Source organism: Equus asinus, chromosome 20, assembly GCF_041296235.1.
Source record: "Equus asinus isolate D_3611 breed Donkey chromosome 20, EquAss-T2T_v2, whole genome shotgun sequence".
Lineage (NCBI taxonomy): Eukaryota > Metazoa > Chordata > Mammalia > Perissodactyla > Equidae > Equus > Equus asinus.
In genome coordinates this window covers 31,754,272-31,779,562 of record NC_091809.1, presented here as the reverse complement: position 1 = coordinate 31,779,562, position 25,291 = coordinate 31,754,272, and the positions used below count along the sequence as shown (strand labels likewise).

General features: G+C 43.4%; 1 protein-coding gene across 7 annotated transcripts in view; it reads left to right on the top strand.

Moving 5' to 3' along the window:
• The window catches only part of NTM (neurotrimin), a 914,184-nt gene that overhangs the window by 793,880 nt on the left and 95,013 nt on the right, over window positions 1-25,291 (top strand). For all 7 annotated transcript variants that reach the window (XM_044752719.2, XM_070489905.1, XM_070489908.1 and 4 more), the window contains one exon: window positions 8,193-8,318. In XM_044752719.2, coding sequence (XP_044608654.1) covers window positions 8,193-8,318 — 126 coding nt within the window. The remainder of the gene's footprint in view (window positions 1-8,192; window positions 8,319-25,291) is intronic.

Here is a 25,291-nt window from a genome sequence, read left to right as displayed (position 1 = left end):
ATAAAATAAACGCAGAGTTAAATGATTTACATGAGTTCATACAGTTTGTAAGTCTTGGGTCTGAGCTTAATACCTAGTCTTCTGATGCAAAGCTTAGAGATCTTTTTATCAAAAGAGACCCCACAGATCCCACATCACTGGAATACATATTCTATTCTACAGATATTTCTATTGGGAAGAAGGAGGAAGGAAAGATGGAAGAAAGGAAGGAAAGGAAGAAATAAAGGAAGGAAGGACTGACTAGTTTTTTCAGTAAAAATAAGCCAAATAAATACCTTTCTCAGTGGACTCAGCAGTGGGTTTAATTGTCATTTCTCTGTCAGGCATAGAGACAGCTGGGAACACCTGGTTTCAGGAAGCAGCAGCCACAGCACTGCCTCCAAAGGCAGCTCTCCTGGAGGCTACCACTCTTGGGTTCAGCACATGCTGAGAGGAAGGTGAATGGGAGGATGACGATTAGGAATGGCTGGTGATGGAGTAGGGAGGAGGACAAATGTTTATGCAAATGTGGGAAGGTCCAAAAAACATGTTGATGAAACCTCCCACCCACTCTTCTGATAGAGAATAACACCAAATAGAAATAAACAGAGAAGGCTCCCTTTCCCAAATGTACTATGGACATAGAGATGTTCACATGGAGATGTGAAAGAAGATGCTGGGTGAGGAGCAGATCTGCATGTGGATGGATGAATCAACAAGACTCAAAGGAAACGATTTTGGGAATCTGCATTCTACTGTACTTAACTCTCTGTATGAAAAGAATATATTTAGGACAAAACATTATCTGCATTCAGGTACCATGCTCTATACTTATTATCTGGGCAACCTTGAGCACATCACAAAAATCTCACTAAGCCTTAGTTTCTTCATCTGTAAATAGGAATAATAATAGTACTGCCTCTTAGGATTCTTATGAGATTAAATCAAATAATGGAGTCAAGCTCCCTGTAAAATGTCTAATTCACAATAGAGATTCATAATGTGTCAGTGCCCGGACACACACACACACACATATATATATACACACACATGGTTAGTTTCTGTTTATTTTTCTATCTATGCATCCATGATTCCACATGCATCTGTTACTTTTCTAACCTATCTACTCCCTCATTAAAGAAAACACTCTAAACCTCTGCAATTTTCAGTTGTATGTACTTGAACAAATTCCATGACTTCTCTGAATACTCATCTGTGAAATGTGAGAAGAGAAACGATTAGGGTGACCAGTTTATCCCCATTTGCCTGGAAATTCTCTGGTTTCAGCACAGAAGGTCCTGTGTTCCAGGAAACTCCTTAGTTCCAGGTAAATCAGGAAAGTTGGTCATTTTAGAAATAGTATCTGCTTGTGAGGTTAACACAGGGGTAAAATAGAGGTAATATATGCAAAACACCTGTTCTATAGCAGATATTTAATAAATAGTAGCTGTCAACATTATTATAGATGCTGACAGTCTTTGGGGGCTATTTAAAGATCTTGAGGAAGTTCAGTCATTTCACTTTATTTGCATTTTCATACAGCCTTGTAAAAACATTCTAATTCATTCATTCAAAAATATGTGTTGAACACGAACTGTGGCAGACATTGTGGTTTGTGCTGAGTACTTCAACAAACAAGACAACCGCTGGGGCTTACAGTTTATTTGGTAGAGCAGACAATTATGCAACAATCTAATATGGGGAATTCTGCTTCGGAAAAGATGATCAAGGAAGGCTTCACAGAGGAGCTAGGATTTAAGGAAGACAGAGCCAGCCAGGTGAAGAGCAGGGAGAAAGGCAAGCCTAAAGGATCTGAGTCAAGGAATGGCTTGAGGTGATCCAGGAGGAAAGGAGGCCAGTGGGGCGAGAAAAAGAGAAAAGCGTGGGATGGGTGTGGAGAGGGAGGCAGGATCTAGTTCTTGACAGGTCTTTGAGGCCACGGAAGGAGTTTGTCTTTATACCCCATGACTGACTCATCTCAGTTTGCAGTAGCCTGAATCCATAGCTTAACAACTCAACTTTGCATTAGACTTTGTCTTGGTCCACAGTGGCCAGTGTGAAAAGATGGATTAGTCCACAAACCAGCATCTGCTTGATTGAATGTTTAAGAGCTTTCTGATCTAGATTGAACATTCATACACCAGGCAATTGACATAGGCCTGTGTCTGTGTGGGGTCTGGAAACCAGGAAAGTTGAAGGCACTCCAGATTGGTCCTTTTAATTCTGCAGAGACAAAGGTTCCAAGGCCTTGGCAGCGATGCAGCCCTTGCTGTGAAAACTGTCTTGAGTTGCCGTGGACATCTCAGATCTTCAGTACAGAGAGGAGGCAGGGGAAGTGCCTCTGGCAGCAGAAGAAGCCATCTGGGATGCATAGATCTGCATGTGTCGTGGGGAGTAACCTGGTCCAGGCAGCTTATGTGCATTCTCAGCCCCACAGGACCGTGCAGTGCTTAATAAAGCATCTTAATTTGGATTTAATAGGATATCTACTGTGTGCTAAAAACAGCAAATTGCTATTTATTAATGACATAATTATTAAAACTTAACACCTGGGCAGTGGAAGCTAAACCAAGAGTGGAGAAGTTCCCCAGAATACTGTTTTAATAATTATGTTATTTAACTATTTGCTCATTTGAATTAAAATCCAATAAGATCAGATTAAACCTTAACATAATACATTAAATATGGAACTGTATCCAAAGACTGTGGCTTATCGGTCTTCTGCCTTTCTTCCCAACTGTAACCTAACCACTTCTTGGTCTTTCTGTTTCCATAGTGGTGTGTCTGCTAGATTTAGATCTCAAAAGTCAACAGAGATGTCTCATATATCTATGTGAAAACAAGCTGATGGCCCTTTTAAGCATCCGTGAACTCTTAGCAGAGCTCAGACCTCACCACGGACCTTTGATTATATAACTTCAGCCGTTAACAGGATGGTTCTGCCTGCCTGCATGTCCCTTATCATCTCACCATCAGCATGTCTAAAACAGAATCAAACTGGTCAAACTAATGTTCTCCCCAAAAGTAGTTCTCTCTGCGACATGGAGAGGTCTGCTAGCTCTGCCATCCAGCTGCTGTTGAACAAAATGGTGTTCATATTTGACTTCATATTCCTAGCTCCTCCATCCAGGCAGTCCTCAACTGCCCATACATTTTTCTTGGCATTACTCTCAAACCCATCCTTTTCTTTCCATCCTTAGAGAGTCAGCAGTTTAATTCATGCCTTGAACATCATTCATACAGATTGATTTCTCTAACTCCAGTTTCTATCTATTCCACTCCCTTTGTTACCAGATTATTTTGCTTAAAGTACATTTTTAAAAAAATTATGGCATTCCTTTTTTTAAAAAAAATTCAAATGCTTGCCATTGCCTATAAGATAGAGTTAAAATTCAAGACCTAGCTACTGGGGCTGCTCCGTAGTCTGGTTCTAGCTTACCTCATTGATTTTTGTATCCCATTCTTCCTTGAGTCAGTTAAAATTTATCTAGGGTTCACTCTGTGTTGACACTCACATATGTATTTGCCAAGCACACACAGTATTAAAACTCACTTATTGAGTACTTCACGTTTCTATGAGCTTCTTTAAGTGCATTTTATAAACTTACCCCTTAAATCCTCAAAGGAACCCTGTGAGGTACATGCAATTACTAGCTTTAATGCAGAGATGAGGAAGTGAGGCACAGAGAGGTGAAGTGACTTGGCCAGGCTTACCCATTTTGGCTATAGGAGAGCCAGGATCTCAACCACCACTCTCTGTTGCCTCTTATAGTAAATAGACTTTGTATCTTCACACACCTCGTGGATTTCTGTCTTCCTGTTGATGTCCATATATTGTGCCCCTTGAAGCAGTTTCCGTCTATGTGACTTTTTCTGCCTATGTGACTGTTTCTCATTTGTTGATATCCCAAATAGACACTATAGCTGAAGTGAAGTCACTCTGACTCTCCTACTCGCCACGATCCTCTCTCTTACTAACTCACCAGAACTCCAAATTTGTACCATTCATTTAACATTCAAGCACGTGCAATGTTGTGACAAATTTTGCTTTATTAGTCAACTCTCTGGGATGTAGGTATGCACTATTTCACCAAACAGATTGTAAGTTCATAGAGGGCTAAACAAAATTTGTGTATTTCTGCACGTCATTCATATACCCAACCACAGTTGTATGCACAGTAGGTGTTCAGTAAGTTTTTGTTGAATGACTTTTGTCCCAGCCTCCTTTAGCAGCTATTCTTCCATGAATGATTATGCCTGGCAACAAAAAGTCTTAATAAGAGTATTTTTCTTGTGTTGTCTCCATTGCCTAGAATGTCTTTCCTCTTCTCCTCCTCAGAACGAATTAAATTTACTTAAGTTCTTGGGCTTAACTTAGGTGTCCCATATCTAAGAAACCTTGCATGACGTTCATCTCCATCTGGCTTAGGTGTTTTGTCTTCTGTATCTCCTCAACACCTTATGTATCCTTCTATGTCACAATTCATTAAAGGAATATACTTCTTATTTTATATCTCTAGACTGTGAACTCCTTGAGGACAAGGACTGTGTCATTTTGCTGTTATATTCTTAGTGCTAAGCCCAATGCTGGTTATATGGAAGTGATCAATGAATATTCATAAATGAATGAATAAATGAGTGAATTAATGAGTGAAAGCAAAGAAATCCTATTTCTAACAGCCTGCATGGTGAGAAGAGGAATGATGTAGAAGGTATCCGTGGAAACGATATAAAAATATAAGTGACTATCTCAGTTGGCCAAAACTTCCTTATGAACATGGATTAGTTAAGATCACAGTGCATCCTTATCAATTCAATTTAATTTTAAATTCTGGCAGTGTGCTAGAAGTTGCTACCTAGAATATGATATTCCTAATCCCCTGGCATCTTAGGCACTATGCCAATTTAGTTCTGATAATTCGGATTGCATCTCTGGTCAAACCACCTCAGCTCTATGCCATGAATGGTCTGCCTTTCAAATTCATCCAGGAGCAGTTTGCCACCTTCGAGCTACACTCTTAGGCAGGATTGAAAGGACAGCAAGCATTTCTCCAACTTCCACGTCATGAGTTAGGCAGGTTCCAGTTGTTAGTTGAGGGAGACAATTCTAGATGATTCTTCCAAGCATGAGGTGTGATTGTCTCATTTAATATACTTACTGTGCTGACAGCTGTGGCCCAAACTTCCTTCTCTTCGACTTGAGGACTGTCTGTTGTTCTCTAGTGTATGATTAGCAGATTAGCTATCATGTAAAAAGCCAGGAAAATGAACTTCCAGTAAGCCCTTCCAAAGCAAGAGTAATTCATTACCCAGCCTGATTTCCACTTAAAATGTACTTTAAGCACACTTCCAACTACAAACTCTAAATCACCCTGTGTTCACAAAGTCCATCATTTTTTATTTTATTGCATGGCATTGGCGTGACATAATCCCTTGCAGAGCATCTCAGAGTGCTTTACAGATCAATAAATTACTTACCTGCACAGTTGAAGCAATGTCTGCAAGGCCAGCACAGTCATTCTGCAGGCAGCTTGTCCTCCAGGAAGCGGGCAAGGCTGTGTGAGTGCCAAGGATGGGCGGCAGTGGGGGCCAGGCAAATGTATGGGCTGGGGAAGTGGAGGTTCATGAAGTGAATGTGCCAGTGAAAACTCCATGAATAAAATACATCAAGTTTAAGTGATTCTAGAACTAAGAGAGTTTAGAAATTTGGGTCCTTCAGACAGTCAGCAAATCAAGTGTTCAGTCATAACTTAGCAATTACCTTTCTGTCCTGGAAGATTCAATCAGCTTTTAAAATGATACAGCCATAAATTGCAATCTTGTGTCTTGGAAGTCCTAGATAGTAGGACCAATAGTCACTCCTCAACCCTCACCACATTGAATCTTCATTGTTTCTGTCCTACCAAATACCTGTGAGAATGCAGACAAGTGTGTGTGCAAGTGGACACACACACACACACACACACATTGCCTTTCCATCTGAAGGTTGATGTGGACTTAAATCTAAAAATGGTTAATTCATGCTTACTCTGTGGAAGACATCCTGTTCAGGACAGCAGAAAATTTTTAAAAAGTTGGTAAGATTCATGCTCAACATCTTATACTGAGATAATTTATAGCATAGACAAAAGATGAGACAAATGTAACGTAAGAGAGTTCATCTTAAATGACTTACAGGAGGCTATATGATCTCCAAGAAGGAGAGGCCACATCCTCTTAGAGACCACCTGGGAGACCGTATGGAAGAGGTGGTAACTCAACCAGGCCTTGAACAATTCCTTGGGTATAGGTGGTTGGAGAGAAGAGCCTAAGTGACCGAGATCAGCAGCAAAAGTGCAATGCATGCATATGAACGAGTGTTCCCAGGCAGGTGGAGCACGAGGAAGGAGGGGAAGACAATTTTAAGGAGAAAGAGGTACAAGAACAAAGACTAAGAGAAGGTATCAGCATGATACTCTCTTTTTGCAGTGGAGAAAGTCCAACACAATCAGGAGGGAGTGATGAATGGTTCTGGTAGAAGAAAACCCAGCATTGAAATTTCCAAGCAATCTGATTTTCATGTGAGGGTTGTACTCTGGAACAAGGAACAAGGTCAATGTTCAGCTCCCCTTGGACCTCCAGCAGGCCAGATGGCACTGTGGACTGGATGGATGCTGTGTCCTGAAACTGCACACTGCTGGCTCAGAGGAGTACTTTTTCAAGGAAAGAACCGAACAGGAAGACCACTGAGAGAGCCTGATGGAGGGGCCACTTTATTTGCGAAGAACTAATGTGACAAAACCAGTGTCAGTAAAATTGAAATGACATGTGTTGATGCAATTCTGAGGTTTTACAAACATTTAGCAGGTTGGAAAAGTGGTTCCCTTGAACAACCATTATAAATCCATCATATAAATATTTATTGTTCTTTTACTATGGGCATAAATATAAGTAAGCCATGGCTCAGGCCATCAAAAAGCTTGTGGTCGAGTGGGTGAGAGATACCAAGCAAATAACTGTAACATAGTAAGAGAAATGCCAAGAATTGGAGTTTGGGGGCCCCCAAAATAGCACCCTAACTTTATAAGCCAATTGGCAGACAAGACAAATGAATAGTCAAACACGAACCAAATATCACACTCACTGGTGGTAAAGATGATACTGGAGGATTAGGTGTAGATGTGCAGCAACGAGCTTCTAATGCTGCACCCCAGAACGAGACGGGTGCACGCAAGCAAATGCAATTGTGTTGCTGGATATACCTGTCCCCATGGGATGCGGCCCCTGTGAAACGTGCACGAGGAAGAACACAGCAGAACGTAGGCTTCCTCGGGGATGCCTGGTTCCAAAACAAAGGACGAAGGAAGTGCAGAGGGAGTCCTGCTCCCAAATTTACCAATTAGAATGAACCCCTCCCCGTTTTGTGGGGATTAAATTAGAGTATAGAAAGAGAAAGACGCCAAGTGTGTTAAGGCTAAATGACGTTCCTTTTGACGGTTCATCAGTCGTGTGTTATGTACTCTGGGAACACAGATGAGGAGGAGCAGTCATTTTGAGCTATGCAGGAGGGCGAGAGGAGTAGGGGTAGGAAAAGCTGCAACAAAGTGGCATTTGATTTGAACCTTAAAGGATGACTGATAGTTTTCCAAGAAGGACGTGAAGAACAGTAGAGATCCCAAGCACATGATGTGTTGCGGATGGAAAGCGGAGTAAGTAGAGGTGCAGTCACTGGGAATGACAGTGGCAGCATAGGTTGACGGGTGATTCTGAACGGCCTGGGGTGCTAGGATAGGAGCTTGGATATTATCAGGTAGGCAATAAGGAGCAATTGGAGGTGTTTAGGCAGAGATGTGATATGATCACAACTGCATTGTATAAAGACGACTCTGAATGCAGTGTGGAGAATGCCTCGTGGATATGTGTCGGAGACGGGTGGGGATGAGAGAGGAGACAGGAGGAGGGTGGAGGCTGGGAGAATAGTTATGCAGTTTTGCAGTGGAATCCATTCCCATTCCGACTCCCTGACTTTGTGATTAAATAGGAGGGAATAGAAGCTAAATTCAAGGGAAGATATTTCTTTCATGTTTAAGGTAATTCCTCTAATTTCTCATGATTTACTTCTGTAATTCCTATGAATTTCAGTCTCTGGCTATTCTGCCACCTACCATTTTAAAACAACAAAAAAATATTTCAGCAGGATTTTAATTTTCCTTCTACCTGTTTTGTCTCCACAGTATCTCCCAAAATTGTAGAGATTTCTTCAGATATCTCCATTAATGAAGGGAACAATATCAGCCTCACCTGCATAGCAACAGGCAGACCAGAGCCGACGGTTACCTGGAGACACATCTCCCCCAAAGGTAAGAGAAGCAATTTGGTGTATCGTGTCTTGAGAGGACATGGGAGAATTATTGGTCACGACTAGGAGGTTATGGTGATTTAGTCTAAAGGCTCCTACATTTTTAGGAGTTTGATAACAGCATACTCATGGCTTTGCAGAGAATTTTGGTGTTCTCTGCAAGATAGGTATATCCTATGAAGTTTTAGAAATCATATTTGAGGATCTCTCCAATCCCTGGGAAATTGATCCCAATTGTTTCTGGATGAAGTGGTGGCAAGAGGCTCTGAGTGAAGTTACTACTCGGGTTTGATGAGGCGATGGTCAGCTTTGGTGGCCTCGTCCCGCTGGTGTTTTAAGAGGTAGGAAACACTGACACACGATGGTGAATGAGAGCTTTGAATGGCCACATTCCTAAAGGGAAAATTTCCACCTCCGTACTCCTTCAGCATGGCCAAACATCTCGTCTCTAGTCTATTAGTTGTTTTGTGGTTTTGTTGTTGTTTTACTCTGATTAATCCTAGGTAACAAATAGAACTTAATGTGTGCCTAAAGTGGAAAGTTTACTTTGTCTACATGTCTAGCTGTTTTGTAGACCAGAGTAAGTATTGTTTTGTGTTTTCGTGGATTGAACGTTAAACATTTAGAATTCAAGGCAAGATATCATTTACCATTAAGCTAGATTTTATGCAGGGTGCCTTAAACTATTTCGTTTGTTCTTAAATATCTACTGAGTGCTTACAATAATCCAGGCACTCTTCTAAGTACTGGGGATATTGTTTATATTATTTGTATATTTTATGTATACAAAATATATAATATATTATTGTTTATTTATGTTATATTTATATTAAACAATAAACTAGGTTTATTGTTTATTTTAAGCAATAAACCAAAACATATAAGTTCCTGCTCTCACGAGTTCACCTTCTTACGAGAAAAATGACAAAAGGAATGAATATACAATATAACAGGTGGTGATAAGGATGAGGAAATAGACCAGCATACATTGACAGAAGGACAAGAGGTTTGGTCAAGGAAGGCCTTTGAAAAGGTGATTTTGAGCAGAGACACAAATAACAATTCTTAATTCATTACTTATTGCCAGTTAACGTGAAATATGTTTATGTAGGTATTTATATATATGTATGTATGCATGTATGTATGAAGGTATGTGTATTGTTGATAGTGCAGGATTAAAGATTCTAAAGGAACCATAGTGGTGGCTGTTTGCTTGGTGTTGCACGGTGTGTCCCCCAAAGGCAGACCCTGAGAAGGTGACTGGAATGCAAGAAGTTTGTTCAAGGTGCTCTTGGGATCAACCCTTTGGAAGGGAAGGGAAGGGAAGGAAGCCAGGTAGGCAGAAGGAGGAGCTGAGTTGCGGTGCAGTCCAGTGGAACATCTCAGCTGACCCTGTGGGGAGTTCTGAAGCTAGGATGACCTTTCAGACATGTCCTCTGTTGAGGTGAGGGGGCTAGCCTTCTATATCAGCACAGTGGTCAGTCCCTGAATTTGGGCTGTCCTCAGAAGGGCTATGACCTTGGGCCAGGCCTCTCTCTTCCCATGAGACAATCCCCATAAAGGGTGGCATCTGAGGGCTGTCCACTAGCCGCATGTCCACCCACTGGCTAGACGTCTTTCATTCCTGAGGGTGACAGAGCATTACAGTGTCTGCTGCACTGGGACATTTCAAAAAATAAGTTTAGGGCAATGAATGGGCCCTAAATACCAAATTCTCTCTCTCAGATAGTGTCAGTTTGCCCTCCAAGAGGTTCTCAGAGAAGACATGAGATTTTCAATGTGTTTGGCCTAAATTCCCGGCAGCTGCCCCATGCCACCATTCCTGATGAGCAAGGGGATCAGAGAGAGCTACTCACATGTCTACCCATCTCTTGATTTGAAATGACCTTCACATGTGGACTGACCTAAACTCTGAGAGAAGGCTACAGCTGTGCATGTGATGATTAGTGATGTATTGTGGCCCTAGGGCACATGCGAAGGAGGGGCCATCCAAATGGACAGACTTTCTAAGTCCATGGTGCACACCATTCATCACTGCTTACAGCAGAATCCACAGTAGTATTGGATGCCAGGGTGGTCTGTGCCTTTAGCATCTGCAGACATTCATCATCCCAGGTAGACCCACTTCACTTTCCGTCAAGAGGCACTGTGCCCCTGCCTTTGACAGGTCTCCCTCTGTCTCCTGTTTGATGTCTTTTCTCATTGCCTCCCCCAGCCTTCTGCTCTTTGTCCTAGTCTGGGTCCTTTTTTTCCTTCTCCTCCATACATTTTCTCGTTTTGTCTTGCCCTTTTATGCTTTCTTTTTTTGTTCTTCACTTTCCCTTTCTCTTACAGCCTAAATGTTTCCACTTTAATTGCATTTCTTTCTACGTTTTCTTTTCTTTTTATTTTCTCCTTCTCTTTCCTCTCCTCAGTTCCTTTTGTCTCACCTCTGCTTTGGAGCCCTCTTCCGTCATCTTGCTGAAATGCATGCCTACTGTGTGCCCTAAAGTCCTTTTCTCTCTTTCGTGACCATCGAGCAGACTCGTTCCCCCAGGGGACTTTACCTGAGCCTGGGCCAGATGCTTGCATTTTCCTGGGGTTTCAGCTGCTATGGAAACAGAAGATGGATCAAGGGGAGAGGAGCAGGGTAATGAGAACCTACCTATGGATTAGAGTAATTTAGATGAACAGCTTTTCCAGATCCCTGGTCCAGATTATCTCGCCCAGATTAAACTGATGAGACACGCCAAGCAGTAACTAATCGCCTCGGGCTCACCAGGGGGCCGTTTGCCCAGTGACTGATTATTTGGAGATCAGAGATGTCACTGGACTACTGCCAAATCTGAGCTGAAGCTAGAGACCCTTAGCAGTCAGACCTTCGTCTTTCCCACCTAAATATTTCCAAAAAGGTGCTTATTTTAAATCAGTTGGGACAGGCTTGGGGTTCCTTGGAGAAAAAGATATGCCACACCTTCACAAAGGCTCCAAAGGCAGAGAGCTATTGTTATCTTTTGTCTCATTCTGTGCAGGTAGATCATGTTTCAGCCAAGATCATTCTTACTTACACACCCATTAAATCCTCGAATGGATAGCTGATGGAGGCTAAGCACTTTTGGCAGCCCTGATGGCTTCATTGCGTTTTCTCTCTCCAGACTGATCCGTTTGTTCTGTACATTTCTGAAAAATTCTAGTTTCCTCCACCGTAAGTCATATGGTGCTACTTGCAATAAACTTCTATAAACCTCCTTAGAATGTATGTTTGTAGTCTTGATCACCTTTTGTGTGGAAAAGAAGTACAACAATGTTAACCACCATTTTAGCAGCGGTGGCTCATGCATTTTGATATACAGAAGCTAGGAGTTACCATCTGGTAAGAAGGGGGATGGAGGGGCCTTGCTTGTGAGGTTGTCTGCCTAGCACTTTACACTAGATGAGGAAAATGTCAGTTGTCCATATCCAAGGTGGAGGGACAGTAAGGCCTCCCAAGCTACCTCTCGGCACTGCTGTTGATCATGAAAAGTAGATTTTAACTTATTGTTACTGAGGGTGTGTCTTCTTAGTTCCCTTCCTGAAATTACTGTGCCACAGAGTTCAGGGAGAAAGTGCACTAGCTTGATAAAGATACCTGCCCTCATTCTGCACCCCTGTTTTGGAGTGCATGCACCTGCACAGGCCTTGATATTTTCATGAGGAAGAGCCCCCATTTCACTTTCTTACACAGAAATGCCACCTCAATCTGCGTGAATGTTGTATAGCCTCTCACCAAATTCCACGTAAGTGTTAATGTTCTATCTCAGGTGCTGAAGTACCACCCGTGGGCCGACGCGTGCCTCTAGACACACTTCCCGTTCATGACCCTGTGCCTCTTCTTTTGTCCTTGTGTAGGCAAGAATTTATTTCAGCATAGCCCTTAAGTTCTAGTCTTTCTATCTCCAAAAGAATGCCTTTAATGCTCTCTATTCTTCTAAGACTGCCCTAAGTAAACAGAAGTACTATCTCTTTCAGTGTATCCTAAATGATGCTTTTTAGGATCTCACTCTCATAGAAAAGTATCCTCAAAGCCCAATTTTTATGTCTCAGCTTCTGTTGGATTGTAACAGCTTTAGAGAGAAGGCTGAGGTTCCTTACTGCCACATTTCTGGGAGCCCAACATGAAACTCAAGTGAAGGTAAGAGTCTGGCCACTGGTGTGCTGGTTCCACCGTCCATGTGGAATCAGGGATCACTGAGGGTCCTAATGGAGCTCTCCTCTTGGGTGCACCTGAGGTGGGCACTGCTCCTTTCTCCCATCAAGCAAAACACTGAAAATAAAAACCTCACCGAGTCTCCTGAAAGAACACCTTTTCCCCAGATATTGACTCCAGCTCAGAAAGAGCCAGTGACCTGCTCATCGAGATGTCCTGGTTTCTGATTCATGAGTTCTTTGAGACCAGGGCCTGTGTCTCACTTGTCTTTGATTCTTCACCTCCTAGCACAATCAATGCCAACACCTAAGAAAGCATCTAAGAAATGTTTGTTGATTCAGTGAACAAGCACTTATATTTGCCAGTGCCCCAGAGGGGCTTGCCTGTTCTCCCAGTTCAAAGACTTCAACTTCCTTAAGGAATTCTCCTCTACTTTGATGTCGCAGTCCAGACCTGTCATGTGCTCTGCTGCAACTCTGCTAGCAAGTCTCTAGGACATTTTCTGTGGTCTTCACAGAATCTTCTAGCCTTTCCTGAAGTTCTCCTCATGAGGAACCTGATGTGGCAGGGCTCAACTTCCACCTGGAGAGACTTCTTCTGAAGTTTTCTTTTGCAAAAGTTGAGAAGGCTCACAAGTGACTCTGAAGGTGGGTCTTCTGTGAGCTCCCTTCTGCCTTCATCGCTGCCTCACTGCAATCACTCTCCTGATGTGTGTGTTTCTCTGACCTTCTCTTCATCTGGCCCTTCTGGGGCACCTCATCCTTTTGGTGACTTACTGTCCCCAGCCCTACCTGTGCCTAAACTCTCAGTGATTGCCAACAGCTTTGTAAAATAATCCTGGATGTTGCCAGGGAGAGTTCATTCAACAGTATACAAAACATTTGCTGTTCCTCATGGGTTAAGAAAATAAAAAAATATAAAGAAAGAAATCAGTACAAAAAAGAGAAATATTATTTAAAAATCTCCCCCTACCCCCGCCCACAGTGTGTGAATGGAGGTGGGATAGAGATTGATTGGTTGTTCTTTCTCAGGGCCACACAAAGGCCATGGGGGCAGAATTAGAGAGGACCATATGTCCACTGAGTTCCAAATCAAGCCCATGTTATGGAAGCTTTCTCTCTCTGCAGCATGGGGTGGGCCATTCTGCATGCCCTCCACAGCCGTACTCGTAGGACTGAGCAACCTTTCTCAGAGGCCAAATCTCTTCCCTTCCCGGCTCAGTTCTCCTGCCGTGTGAGAAGAGGCCCAGTGGGCAGTTGGCTGTCCTGGCCCTTGTTTCTCGGTTTCAAAAGGCACCAGTTGGTGAGGACAAAGAGACCCTCGAACAGGAGCTCTTGTACTTGCCAGTGCCCTGAGCCCTCCCCTTGCCACACGCCCACCTATTTTCCCATTTGTCAGCACTGACAGGCCTTCCTCCCCAGCCAAGCAGGACACTGAAGCACTAATTGGCACTGGAGGTATCACAGCTTGAGTTCAACCAGAGCTGGCGTGCGCCATGACTTCGGTGACAGCTCTGTGAAAAAGTGTCAGGAGCGGAGCTCTGGCGTGCCATCGGCTGACTGCAGCACCCTGGCACTAATGAGCAGCCTGTCAGCACCAGCATCAGGGGCCCCGTGTGGCAGAGAGATCATTAGGATGGCAGATGAGAAAAACTTCTCCAGCAAAGAAGAGCCCGGGATGGGAAGGAAGGAGGACAAAATGGAACTAAAGGCATCACCTTACCCACAGATGGTAAGCACCCAGCAGGAGAGGACCAAAAAAAACAAGGAAAGAGAAAGATATTTCTAAAAGATCTCTATCTACGCCCATTTTGGACAACTCTTGGAATCTCGTTTTGGTTGGGGTGGCCTGTAATTAATCGATACAGGCTGTAAATCTTGTCTGCAGTAAGCCCGGGGGAAAGTCAATGACTAAATTAACTCTCTAGTCATGGCTTCTGAGCTCTGAAACCAGGAAATCACCTAAGTTCCCAAGGAACAGTGTGGGAAAAGGAACGGAGGGAGGAGTGTGGCCTTGGGATCTGTGTCTTTTTGCTCCCTGCCCAGCGGACTTACTGAGTGGCCAGCTGCCTGCCTACATTCTGCTGGAGTGTTAGAATCCAGGAGAGGCAATTAGGAGCGGGAGCCTTTCTCTCTGTTGTTTCATACCAGATGTGGGCTGTGGAAATGGCCAGTGTGTCTGCTCTATGTATCTGCTTCCTGAGGGCGGGTGTGAATTTTCCAGCTCATCCATTCTTCTGCTTCAGGCTCAAGCCTGGGCAGTTCTGAGCTTTACGGAATGCCTGGCCCTTCTTCGTGGCTTTGGCCACCTGCAATGACTCCATTTCCATGAGTGGAGGCAGCCTGATAGATGGGCTTTGAGGGCAGGTTCAACTGGATTTGAATTCCCTTCTACTACTCACCAGCTGGGTCATGCTAGGGTAGTGAAAAACCTCTCCAAAGGTGCACTTCTTTATTAATTTTCTTCTTGCTTCTTGGCATGACACATAGAGTTTTCATGATTTGGTCCTGGACCCCGATTGCCCCACACACTGTAGTCACACTAACAACTTGACATTCACCACATACTTAGCATCCTCACCTTTGCACATGCCATCTGTTCTCCCTAGGTCATCATCCCACACCTTTTGGATAGAGTTCTACTCTTGTTTTGAAACCATGCCCAAATGCTACTGGTGTGAAAATGTTTGCTGACTTTCTTCAGTCAAATGAGTCACCTCTTCCTCTCAGATCCCACAGCACTTTGCACACATTTCTATCGATGGCAATTCTTGCAGTTACTCGAAGGCTCCTGAGGTCCTCCTCCTGTCCTGGGGCTCAGGGAGGGCAGGAACAGTCCTTACACGGTCTTGTTTTATCCTCAGTGCCTGGTACAGCACCAGATGATTATTGGCCCTACAAGTGATTTTTGAACAAAGTATCCAATACCCCTAGATGGAGTATTTTTCCTCTCTTTTGAAAATTAAGCCTTTCTGGTGCATAATTTAAAACAAAATCAATTTTAGGGAGTAAAGGGTCAGATACAGGAGTTTCATCTCTTCACATCTGTCCGTCATCTCATGCTTCCCAAACCAAACAAAGGGATTCTTAAGAAAAGGCTCTTCCCTCTGGTCTGCCCCCAGGACCAAGCCTTAGACTCTTCATCTGCAAAGTAGAGATAATGATGCCTTCCTAACATGGATGTGGCCAGAATTAAAAGTGCTTGGCAATCGGAGCAACCAGTCCTGTGACAACGCACAGGAGGTGCCCATCGACGTCACCCTTCGCTGCCTCGGCCAGGTCCCTCCTCTTCATACCCACCCATGTAACGAGAACAAATGGAGAGGAAATTAAGTTCTTTCCTCTGAAAAGGTTGAATCCTTCCAAAAGCCCAAAGTCGGTCAGTTGCCAGAATGGATGGACATTCAAATATGCGTAGTCAGCCCTCTCCTCACTCCCACCATTTTCTAATTAACAGAGGTGCTGGATTAAAATTCCCAGAGTACTGCAAGTAGCCATCCCAGGAGGGCCAAGTAATTGCTATTGCAAAAGATATCACAGTGGTCATTGACGGTGGGAGAAAAAAATAATTGCACCATAATGGAAAGTGGCAGATCTCCTGTCCAGAGAAGCAGCAAAGCATACGGTATTAGGCATCAGGCCCAACCTAGACAGAGAAAGCGATTTATTATGATAAAGAAAACCAGTGGCACAACCTCAGGTGTGGGGCAAAGTGAGCCAAACGGTTTAAACGCAGTCGTGCAGACCAAGGTGGGAAAAAAGAAAGCGGAGGAAGACATGTATAGATCATTCTTTAACTCCGTAATTCTCTTTAACTGTAAAATTACAGCTAGATAGATGCAGTTAGGGTAAAATTTGCCAATGTCAATAAGGGTTTTTGTAAGTTTAATATTTATGATCTGGTTTAAAGCAATATTATAGCTGTACAGCTTCTCACTTCAAAGAAGAGAAAAATCATAAAAAGACTAGTGGGGAAATTAATGAGTTCAATGTGCCTGAATTGAGAACATATGAAATCAAGCCTCGGTCTAGAAACCAAGGGCAGGAGTGCATACCACAGACACTGTTTGTGGTTTTACCCAATTATTTTAAAACCCTTGAAAAGTGTAGAATCAGACGTCTGCTGAATTCAGACATTGCTAACAGCATCCTCCCCTACACTCTCCTGAGTCTTAGGCTATTTATGCCTGTACTTGGTGACCGTTACCATGCAGAACTCTTTTGATGGAACAAAAAAGGAAGCATAAAAGCAAGGAGATTGTATCATCTTCCCTACAGATGCTAACCAGCCCCGGCTCAGTGAGGTGCAGAGGCTTGTTAAAATGGCAGCCCCTCCAGGCCGGGAGATCCTGTCGCTGACGAACACCCATAACAGGCAGCTCTACAGGGAGTCCCAGAAGGGCCTCAGCAGGACCTCACCACCCACCACAACCACAGTAACCTCCTCCTCTTCGCACCCCTGCAGATCAGCTAAAGGCTTCAGGCGTTCCATGTCTGGGCTCCAAGAAGAACTGCCAGGAGAGCTGGGAGAGAGCTTCTATTCAAATTGGCCTTGTCACTAGGACTTGAATATGTAGTTCTGACTTTGCACCTACTTTTGGATCTTGAATCGTGTCTCAACCTGTGATGACTGATTTTGCCCTTGAGTCTAAATTGCAACCAGAGTCTCTATTATCCGATAGTAACAATAACTAAGAGTTTGTGGATGCTTAAAAACATGCTAGGCACTCTTCTAAACGTTTACCATAGTGGTGTGTATTCTTCACAATAGCAGCGTGAGACAGGTCCTGTGATTAGCCTGCTTTAACTGTAAGAGAACTGAGGCTGAGAGAGGTCAGGTAAATGGGCCAAGGTCACACAGCTCCTGCTGCAGAGCTGAAATCCAGCCCCTGGCAGTGTCTCCAGAAGACCTGCACTTAACCGCTGTGCTATATGGTACCATTATAAAGGGGGATCCCTGGCCCAAAGCATCAACACCATTTGCTTTATATCCTAGACCTAGGGTGGCACCTAGAAATCTGCATTTTAACAATCCCACAGGTGTGTGTTGCACGCTCAAGTTTGAGGATCCTGCTGGACAGCATTTGCTACGTGCTGGGCACTCTGCTTCACATACGTTGTTTCACTCAATGCCCACAAATGCCCTAATAAGTAGACATTATTTTCATTTTAGCACAAAAGAAATGGAGATTTCAGAGGATACTTTGCCCATAAACATCAAATGGCCAAGGTGAAATTCAAATCTTAGTCTTTTTGACTCCAAGATCCATATTCTTAATGCATATTGATTTCCTGCCTGCTTTCTGACCCTTTGCTGCTTCTAGATCTCTGGGACATGTCAATTCTCTGGTTTCAGACCTCGTGCCAACCCAGGGCCTAGGGTCCTTGGGCTGTCCACTTTCTCAAGGTATTCTTGCAAATTCCTCCGTACTCTTGACCAGAAACTGGACTCCAGGTCGGGCACTGCACTTGGCCGCAGCATGCCATCCTCCCCAGTGATGTCAGGCTCCTTCCGTGGCTCTTTGCGTGAATACCTGTGAGCAGAGGACAGAGCCCCCGCATGGAGGATTGACCTCTCCTCAGTTCTCCAGTGAGTTCTCTTCCTCCCACTGAGCCAGGCTTTATGACTTAACAGTCTCTTCCCTCTCACCTCCACCTGGACCATGCAGCATGGCAGTGATGCTGCTCCTCTCTGACTTGGTTTATTGTCTCCTCATGTTAAATACTATCATTCACTCACACAATGATATGTCTTCTGCTTTGGTTGTCATTATTAGGTTGTTTTATACTTTAACAACTTTAGATATGAAAAGAAATTGTGGGATTCCAGGGTATGTTTTCATTGTCTGACTCCATTTAGTTTCACTACGTGTCCTTGTGGTATTTGGCATACTTCATCTTCCTAGTGGTATAAAATGCTTTTCCTACTGGAGCCAGGACAGTTGGAGAGGAATGAGCAGAATATCAATTCAGTTCCTCTGAGATCAGGCTCCAGCCTCCCTCCTGGCTCAGCCGTGCAGGTTCTCCAAACACTACTGCACAGTCAGTCTGTTCATTGCCTTGGAATTTGGGGTCACGAAGTTGTAGCCCTTCTTTCCCTAGGAGGATCATCTTGCCACCTTGTTTCTCTCCAGCAGAGACTGACTCCTCTCTACTCCCCCTTCCCTTTGCACCGAAAAACAAATCCCTCTTTTCTCTTGTAAGGGAGAGTTAAAAAGAATGACATTGGACTTTATCATTCCTCCATAATGGATTCAGGACTCCTCCTGTTTAACTAATCTGCAGCCCAGGAGGCCTTGTATTCCTTCTCTAATTCCTCGCATCACTGCTTTGCCCTTTATGCAATGGTTCACTGAGGTCACTGTGGTTGAAGATATGTGGCCAGTCATCTGCATGATAGAGAAAGACAAATGGCTTTCTCCCTCGGTTGATTTATTTATTCTGTCACACACCATTCCAGAAAAGGACTTAAGCAGAGAAGGTGACGTGGACTTGGCCCCACAAAAACTCCTCAGCAAAACAGTTTTGATTGTTCATACATTAATTCATTTATTTACTCAATAATCACTTATTGATCACCTACTGTGCAATAGGCAACTATCCCAGGCATTGGAAACATACAAACGACAAAGCAGATAAAATCACTGGCCTCACAGAGCTTATATTCTGGAGGGAGAGACAGGAAATAAGTCCATCGATAAGTAAACCTTATAATGTGTTATATGGTAATTATTGTGTAAAAATTAATCAAGATAAGAGGTGAAGAGATTATCAGGCATGTGTTTGGGGTTATAATCTTAAAAACAGTATGTAGGGGATGAGTTCATTAAGAAGATACCCCATAGAAGTTGGGGAAGGAGACATTTGGATAACTCCAGCAGAAGCATTCATGGCAGAGCTAACGGCATGCAGAGGCCCTCAGGACACACTCGGCATGGCCAAGGATCATCAAGCAGGCCATGTGGCTACCAATTTATTTAGTACCTGCCTTCCTCTCCATAGACTAGAAGCTACATAAGGGCATGCTTTTCCTAACACTGTGTGCACCAGTGCTTAGCATGGTGCCTATCAAATTATAGACATTCAATAAGTATTTGTTTAATGAATGAGTGAATAAAGCAAGTGTGGGCTTATAGTGTGAGTAGTTGAAGAAGCACGCTTGAAAGTGATGAGGTTCCAGTCAGAAATTGTGGTCCCTTACTTAGCGATTTCAGGTTCCCGAGAATGACATGCTCAGGCCAATGACAGTGCTAGTGATGGCTGAGACGGCTGAGACAGAGAAGAAGGTCCAGGGAGAAGAGGGGTCCAGTCCCTGTGTCTGACAAATCATGAGGGGACATTGAAGTCACCCCAGTTAGTGGCCCAAGTTAGTGACAAGTCGGGGTGTGAGCCAACTGTGAAAGCCCTCATAGAATCATGAAGAGTTTGGGACATCAGTCACTGGCAGCAAAGAAGAGGAAGTGTACATGCAACATTGCCAAAGGGCAAGGGCTTCAAAGGAACAGGGGTTTTCAATGAAAGTGTGAAAGAGGAGTAGTCTCCAAGTGACGAGTCAGGAGGACCATGTCCCAACCTCCGGATGCCAAAGCAAACAACCCAGCAGTTTCTTCAGAGAGCTACTGAAGAAGCACTGGCCTCAGGAAACAGCTGGGTTTTAACTAATAAAGGCAGTTCAGGGAATGCTCAGCCTAGAGGCTCAGGGCCTAGGGGAGGATTTTGCTCATATTGTGAGCGTTCCAGAGGGCACAGTGATCAGACTTGGAAGGTGGGGAGAAAGAGGAATGAAAGAGCTGCAGGGCGTTGATGGCGTTGGGCGGGGGTGTTACACAGTGCGGTGCGTGGTCAGCCCACCAGTGAGGGGTGTGAGGCACAGTGGACTCAGTCCCAGTGGTCCCCAGTGGAAGACAGTGAAACCACATCCACAGGTTTGAGCTGCAGCCTGTATCTGTGGTAAGGGATAGAACTCCCTTTTCTTTCTGAGCCTGAAGGTGGGGTTGTGACGCTGTTGGCAATGTCAAGCCTTCTTGTGATCCAGAGCAAGGAGACTGACCTCTAGGTCAAGGTCAGAGATCATGAGATGGCAAGAGTAGAGAATACAGTATGGAGTTTAGAGATATGTAGAGGCCAAAAGGATAGAATCTGGTAATGTGTTTAATGTGGGGTGGGTATGAAGGTGGGGACTAAGCTGACAAGGACTCCCACACATCTGGTTTGACCTCCCCTACTGCCTGTTTTGGGGGACTGCAGATTATCTGTCTAGCTTTTCTCCCATATGGCAATAGGTAGGAAATTAGGTACTATTTAGTGTCTGATTTATTTCTGCCTATTTGATCTATGTGGGTTAGCTACCTTTAGTCCAAAAATGATTGTAACGACTTCAGACTTATTTATTTATTTTTTAGAGAATCAGGATTTATTAGATTGAACAGAAATGATAGAGTACAGCAGAGATATGATAAATAGGCAGAATGAATCATCTTTTATTCAACAGATATTTATTGAGTACCTAAAACATGACAGTGCATATCTAGGTGCTGCCTGTGCGGTGAACACAGCATTCAAAGCCTTTGCCCCATGGAGCTGCAGTGTGGGAGTATAGGTTACATTTAATAAATAAATATGTAACCTAATGTCAGGGAGAGATAGTGTTTTGGAGCAAAATGAAACAGAGATGGAGTAAAAAGTGATAGGTGATGCTCCTTTAGGTGGAGTGTTGAGAGTAAGCCTGAGAAGAGACCTAGAGACCTGAGTGAAATGCGAGGTGAATGGGACATATCAGGAGAAGGTTTCCAGGCAGAAGTACCCAAAAGTCCCAAGCCCATGAGTTAAGAATATGTTTGGTGTATATAAGGAATAGTAAGAATGTTGACACAAAGAGAAGTGACATAGGATGATGTAAAGAAAGCCAAGAGTCAGATTATGTACTGTCTTGAAAACCATGTTAAAAATTTTGGCATTTGTTCCAATAAAAAACACTGGCAAATTTTAGGCAGGAGAGTGAAATGATTTAATAAATGTTTTTAAAGGGCCATTTTAACTGCTTTAAAAGAAAGATGGGGTCAAGGTGGGGAGTGCGTAAGGGTAGCAATCGAGATACTAGTTAGGATGCTGTTACTTTAGTCCATCAAGAAATGATGATGTCACGGACTCTAGTGGTAGGGCTGAATATAGTAAGTTTGTGCTTAATCTGGAATATGTTCTGAAATTAAAGCTGACAAGGTTTGCTGATTTATTAGATGGGGGTTGTGAGAAAGAGTTAGAGATCAAAGGTGACTCTAAGATTTGTGGTCTGTGCCACTGGTGACTAGTGATATCATTTCCTGCTATCAAGAACTTCAAGAAGAGCAGGCTTGTAGCGGAAAATAAGGAGCTTGGTACTTTAGATATACAAGTGGAAGTGTTGAGTAGATAGTTGGCTATGCAAGGTTACAAGGACTAGAAAAATAAATCTAGCTATCATCAGCATTCATATGGTCTTGAGAGCCATGAGGCTGGCTATCACCAACAACAGAGTGAAGACAGATGCAAGAGAGTTGTGTGGACTGGGTCTTGGGGCATTCCACTATTTAAGTGTCAAGAAGAGGAGGAGGATGCAGCAAAGATGATTGTGAGGAAGTGGCCAGAGAGTTGCAAAGGAAATCTGAAAGCCGAGTGAAGAGAGCACTTCATAAAAGGAGGGCATGATTTATAGCACAAGTGTTCTCAAAAGTCAAGGGAGATGAGGCCTGAGAATTGACAAAATGCACTTATATGAGACAGTGGCGTGAAGGTTCTGGTGAAAGATGGTAGACAAAAGATTAACTGGAAAGGGAGAGAATGGGTTGAAGAAGTGGAGAGAGTAATAAACTTTTTTGAGAAGTTTTGCTATAAAGGGTAACAGAATATGGTGTTAGTGGTTGGAGGAGTCTAATCTGTAGCCTGGATTCCTTTGGCCATTCCTCGGTCATTGTTACTTGTCTCTCTTCCTCAGATGAAATAAAAGAAGGAATTAGCCAAGACTGTTCTCTGCTTGTTGAACAACCTATACATTTTTATCTTCAGCCAAGAGACCTCAAAATTTTAAAGAAATTTTGAGTGCTCTGGGAGTTTGGAGCCAAAGTCACCATGTTGCTAAAGCAACTGACTCTGACACTGAGAAATATCGTCTGGAGGTGAGACTACCTGTTGTGAGGTCTAGCAAGGTTTCCGCTGGTTGAAGCACTTGTAGGAAACATTGCTTGGAGTGTGAAACAACCCATGAGAAGGGGCATGGATACCGAGGATGATTTCTGTTATCCTCCAACCCCTCCTTAGAGACCAGGGCAGAAGTTCTCAATGTCCTTAATAGTTGGTACTCCATGACCAGATACTCAGCTGGAGCAGGGGTATCTGAATTCTTCTTTTCCTCCAAACCAGAGCAAGAACCGAGTTAGCCTGGGGTAGCCACCTCTCCTGGCCACAGATAGTTATCCAGGTGAAGCCCCCTCCGTGCCTAGAGCAGGCTCCAAAGGGGATGGAAGCGGAAGGCCAACTAAATACCCTAGAAGTGCAGACAAACACAGCACAAGTGCTGTTTTAGGAGAGATAGTTGTTTTGGGCAATTATAGATCTATAAAGATCTACGTCCTGGAAATTCTGCAAACATCCGTGCTGCCCCAGTGTGGCTGAGTCTAGCTCAGGCAGGATAGAGGAAGCAGAGAATCTTAGTGTTTAGTCTAGAATATTAGAGATGGAGGAGAGCTCACCAACCTGGAAGAAATTCCCACTGGGACAGGTGCTGACATCTTCTGCAGCTAATCCTGGCTTCCAGGTCGAACCTGAGTGTCTATCCAAACCGTTTCTCCTCAGAGTCCTAACAAACCCGTTCTCATTGTCCCCATTACCCCACAGCCACTTCTTTCCTCTGAGAGGAAAAATCCTTGATTAATAAGGCACAGTGTATAAGATGGAAGGATGGGAGGGAATTGCTTTTATCCCTCTCTGTACCTCTGTTTCTTATGGCCCTTGAGCATTCAGGGCAATTTAGTGAGTGTGCCCACAATGTTTTCTTCAACATCATTTTGCTTCCCTTCGCATTGCTTTCAAGAGTGCAGCCTGACCAGTCCCTGTTCTGCTCTTGAATAGTCACAGTCTTCTGTGTGTTGATACGTTTTCTCTCTTTATCACAGCACTTTCCTAGGCCTCTTGATTTTGGTCACTCAGGTGTTGTCATGGCAATGACATCCTCAGTAGAGTGGTGCTGCTCATGTTGTCATGGTTATAAGGACCTCTTGCTGAGAGCCCTACTTCATTGTCATCCTGCAGACAGCAGTAAGGTACCCTACGATCACTTGGCAAGCCTGACTTCTTGGGCTAAGAGCAAGTGGTGTTGTGCCTGAGAATGCAAATGGCAGTAATTAGAAAAATAGCAGCAGTCTGAAATGGTTAAATTCTCTCCATATGAAAAGGAGGAGATTGAAAGAGGGATCGTCGTCGTCACTACCATTATCATATCCTTCTCCTCCTCCTCTTCATTATCATCAAGACCATAGCTGCTAATATTTTTATTGTAGGTTGGCTATGTTCTAGGCACTTTTCTCAATGTTTTACATGTATGAACTCTTTAAGACAACCTTATGACATAGGTGTTGTTACTGCTCTTTTGTAGATGAAGGAACTGAGATACAGGGAGGTCACTTAGATAACTTGTCAAAGACACACACTAGTGTGTCCAAGACAGGTGGCCAAGACTTAAACAGCATTTTGGTTGCAAGAGTCCCTACCCTGAACCCATTACTCTATTGCTTACTATTGTCCTGTTTTATTATTGATAGCAAAAATCAAGATGAATCAACCCAGCTACCGAAGGAGTGGCTAAGTCAGATAATCTTTTTTTTTTTTGCTATAATTCAAATAGTTTATATTTTTATACCAGTTGTAAATATTAAAATATTTTCATTTGATTCTCTAACAACCAGATTAAGTTAGCACTGCTAATAACCTTATTTTACAGATGAGAAAACCCACATTTGGAAAGTCTGCAATTTCCAAAGGAAATTTGGCTGCTAAATTGCGTGTCAGACTAGGTCTGAACACATGACAATGTTTTGATTCACAATGCCCTACTATCTATCATATCATATTATATAGCCCAACCAAAGCTCTGGGGATGAGAGTAGCCAAGCCATCTAAAGTGAATAGTTGCCAGCACTATTGGTGGTAGAAAGAATAAATGGCAGGTCTTGGCATGTCATTCCGGTAGCCATTTGTCCTCCTTTGCCCTCCTTATTCTATGTCTAATAACTCCACTATTCCAGTAGCTACTCTTATCTATCACAATATAGGCAGGAGAGCAGCAGCCTTTCCAACTACTGTCATTGACTCTGTGCTGCTTTGAGCAAGTCATTTAACCTGTGTGGGAGAATCCCAATAAAAGGTTAATTACAGCTCTATGTCTATGCTGATTTTCAGAAAATGACAATGGAACACAAATAAGTTACTTAGCAGCCGCCTCTAAGAAAGTACAGCTTTTAAGGCAGAAAAAGCTCAGGCCTAAGAGTTGACAGGTCTTCTCATTTGATTACAAGGGGCTTGGAGAGAGAAGTGCTTATAAGGTTAATAAATGTGGTAAAAACAATAGTATCAAAGGCCTATAGTGTTCTTATTGTATGTCAGCATTTTACCTATGTCAGCTCATTTGATCTTTGGAACAACACTATGAGTTTGGAGACTATTATTATCCATATTTGACAAATGAGGAAACTGAAGCACAGAGATGTTAATAACTTGCTGAAGGTCGAGTAGCTAGTAAGAGAGCTGAAAACTGAACCTCGCCTTCTAGGTCTGTTTGTG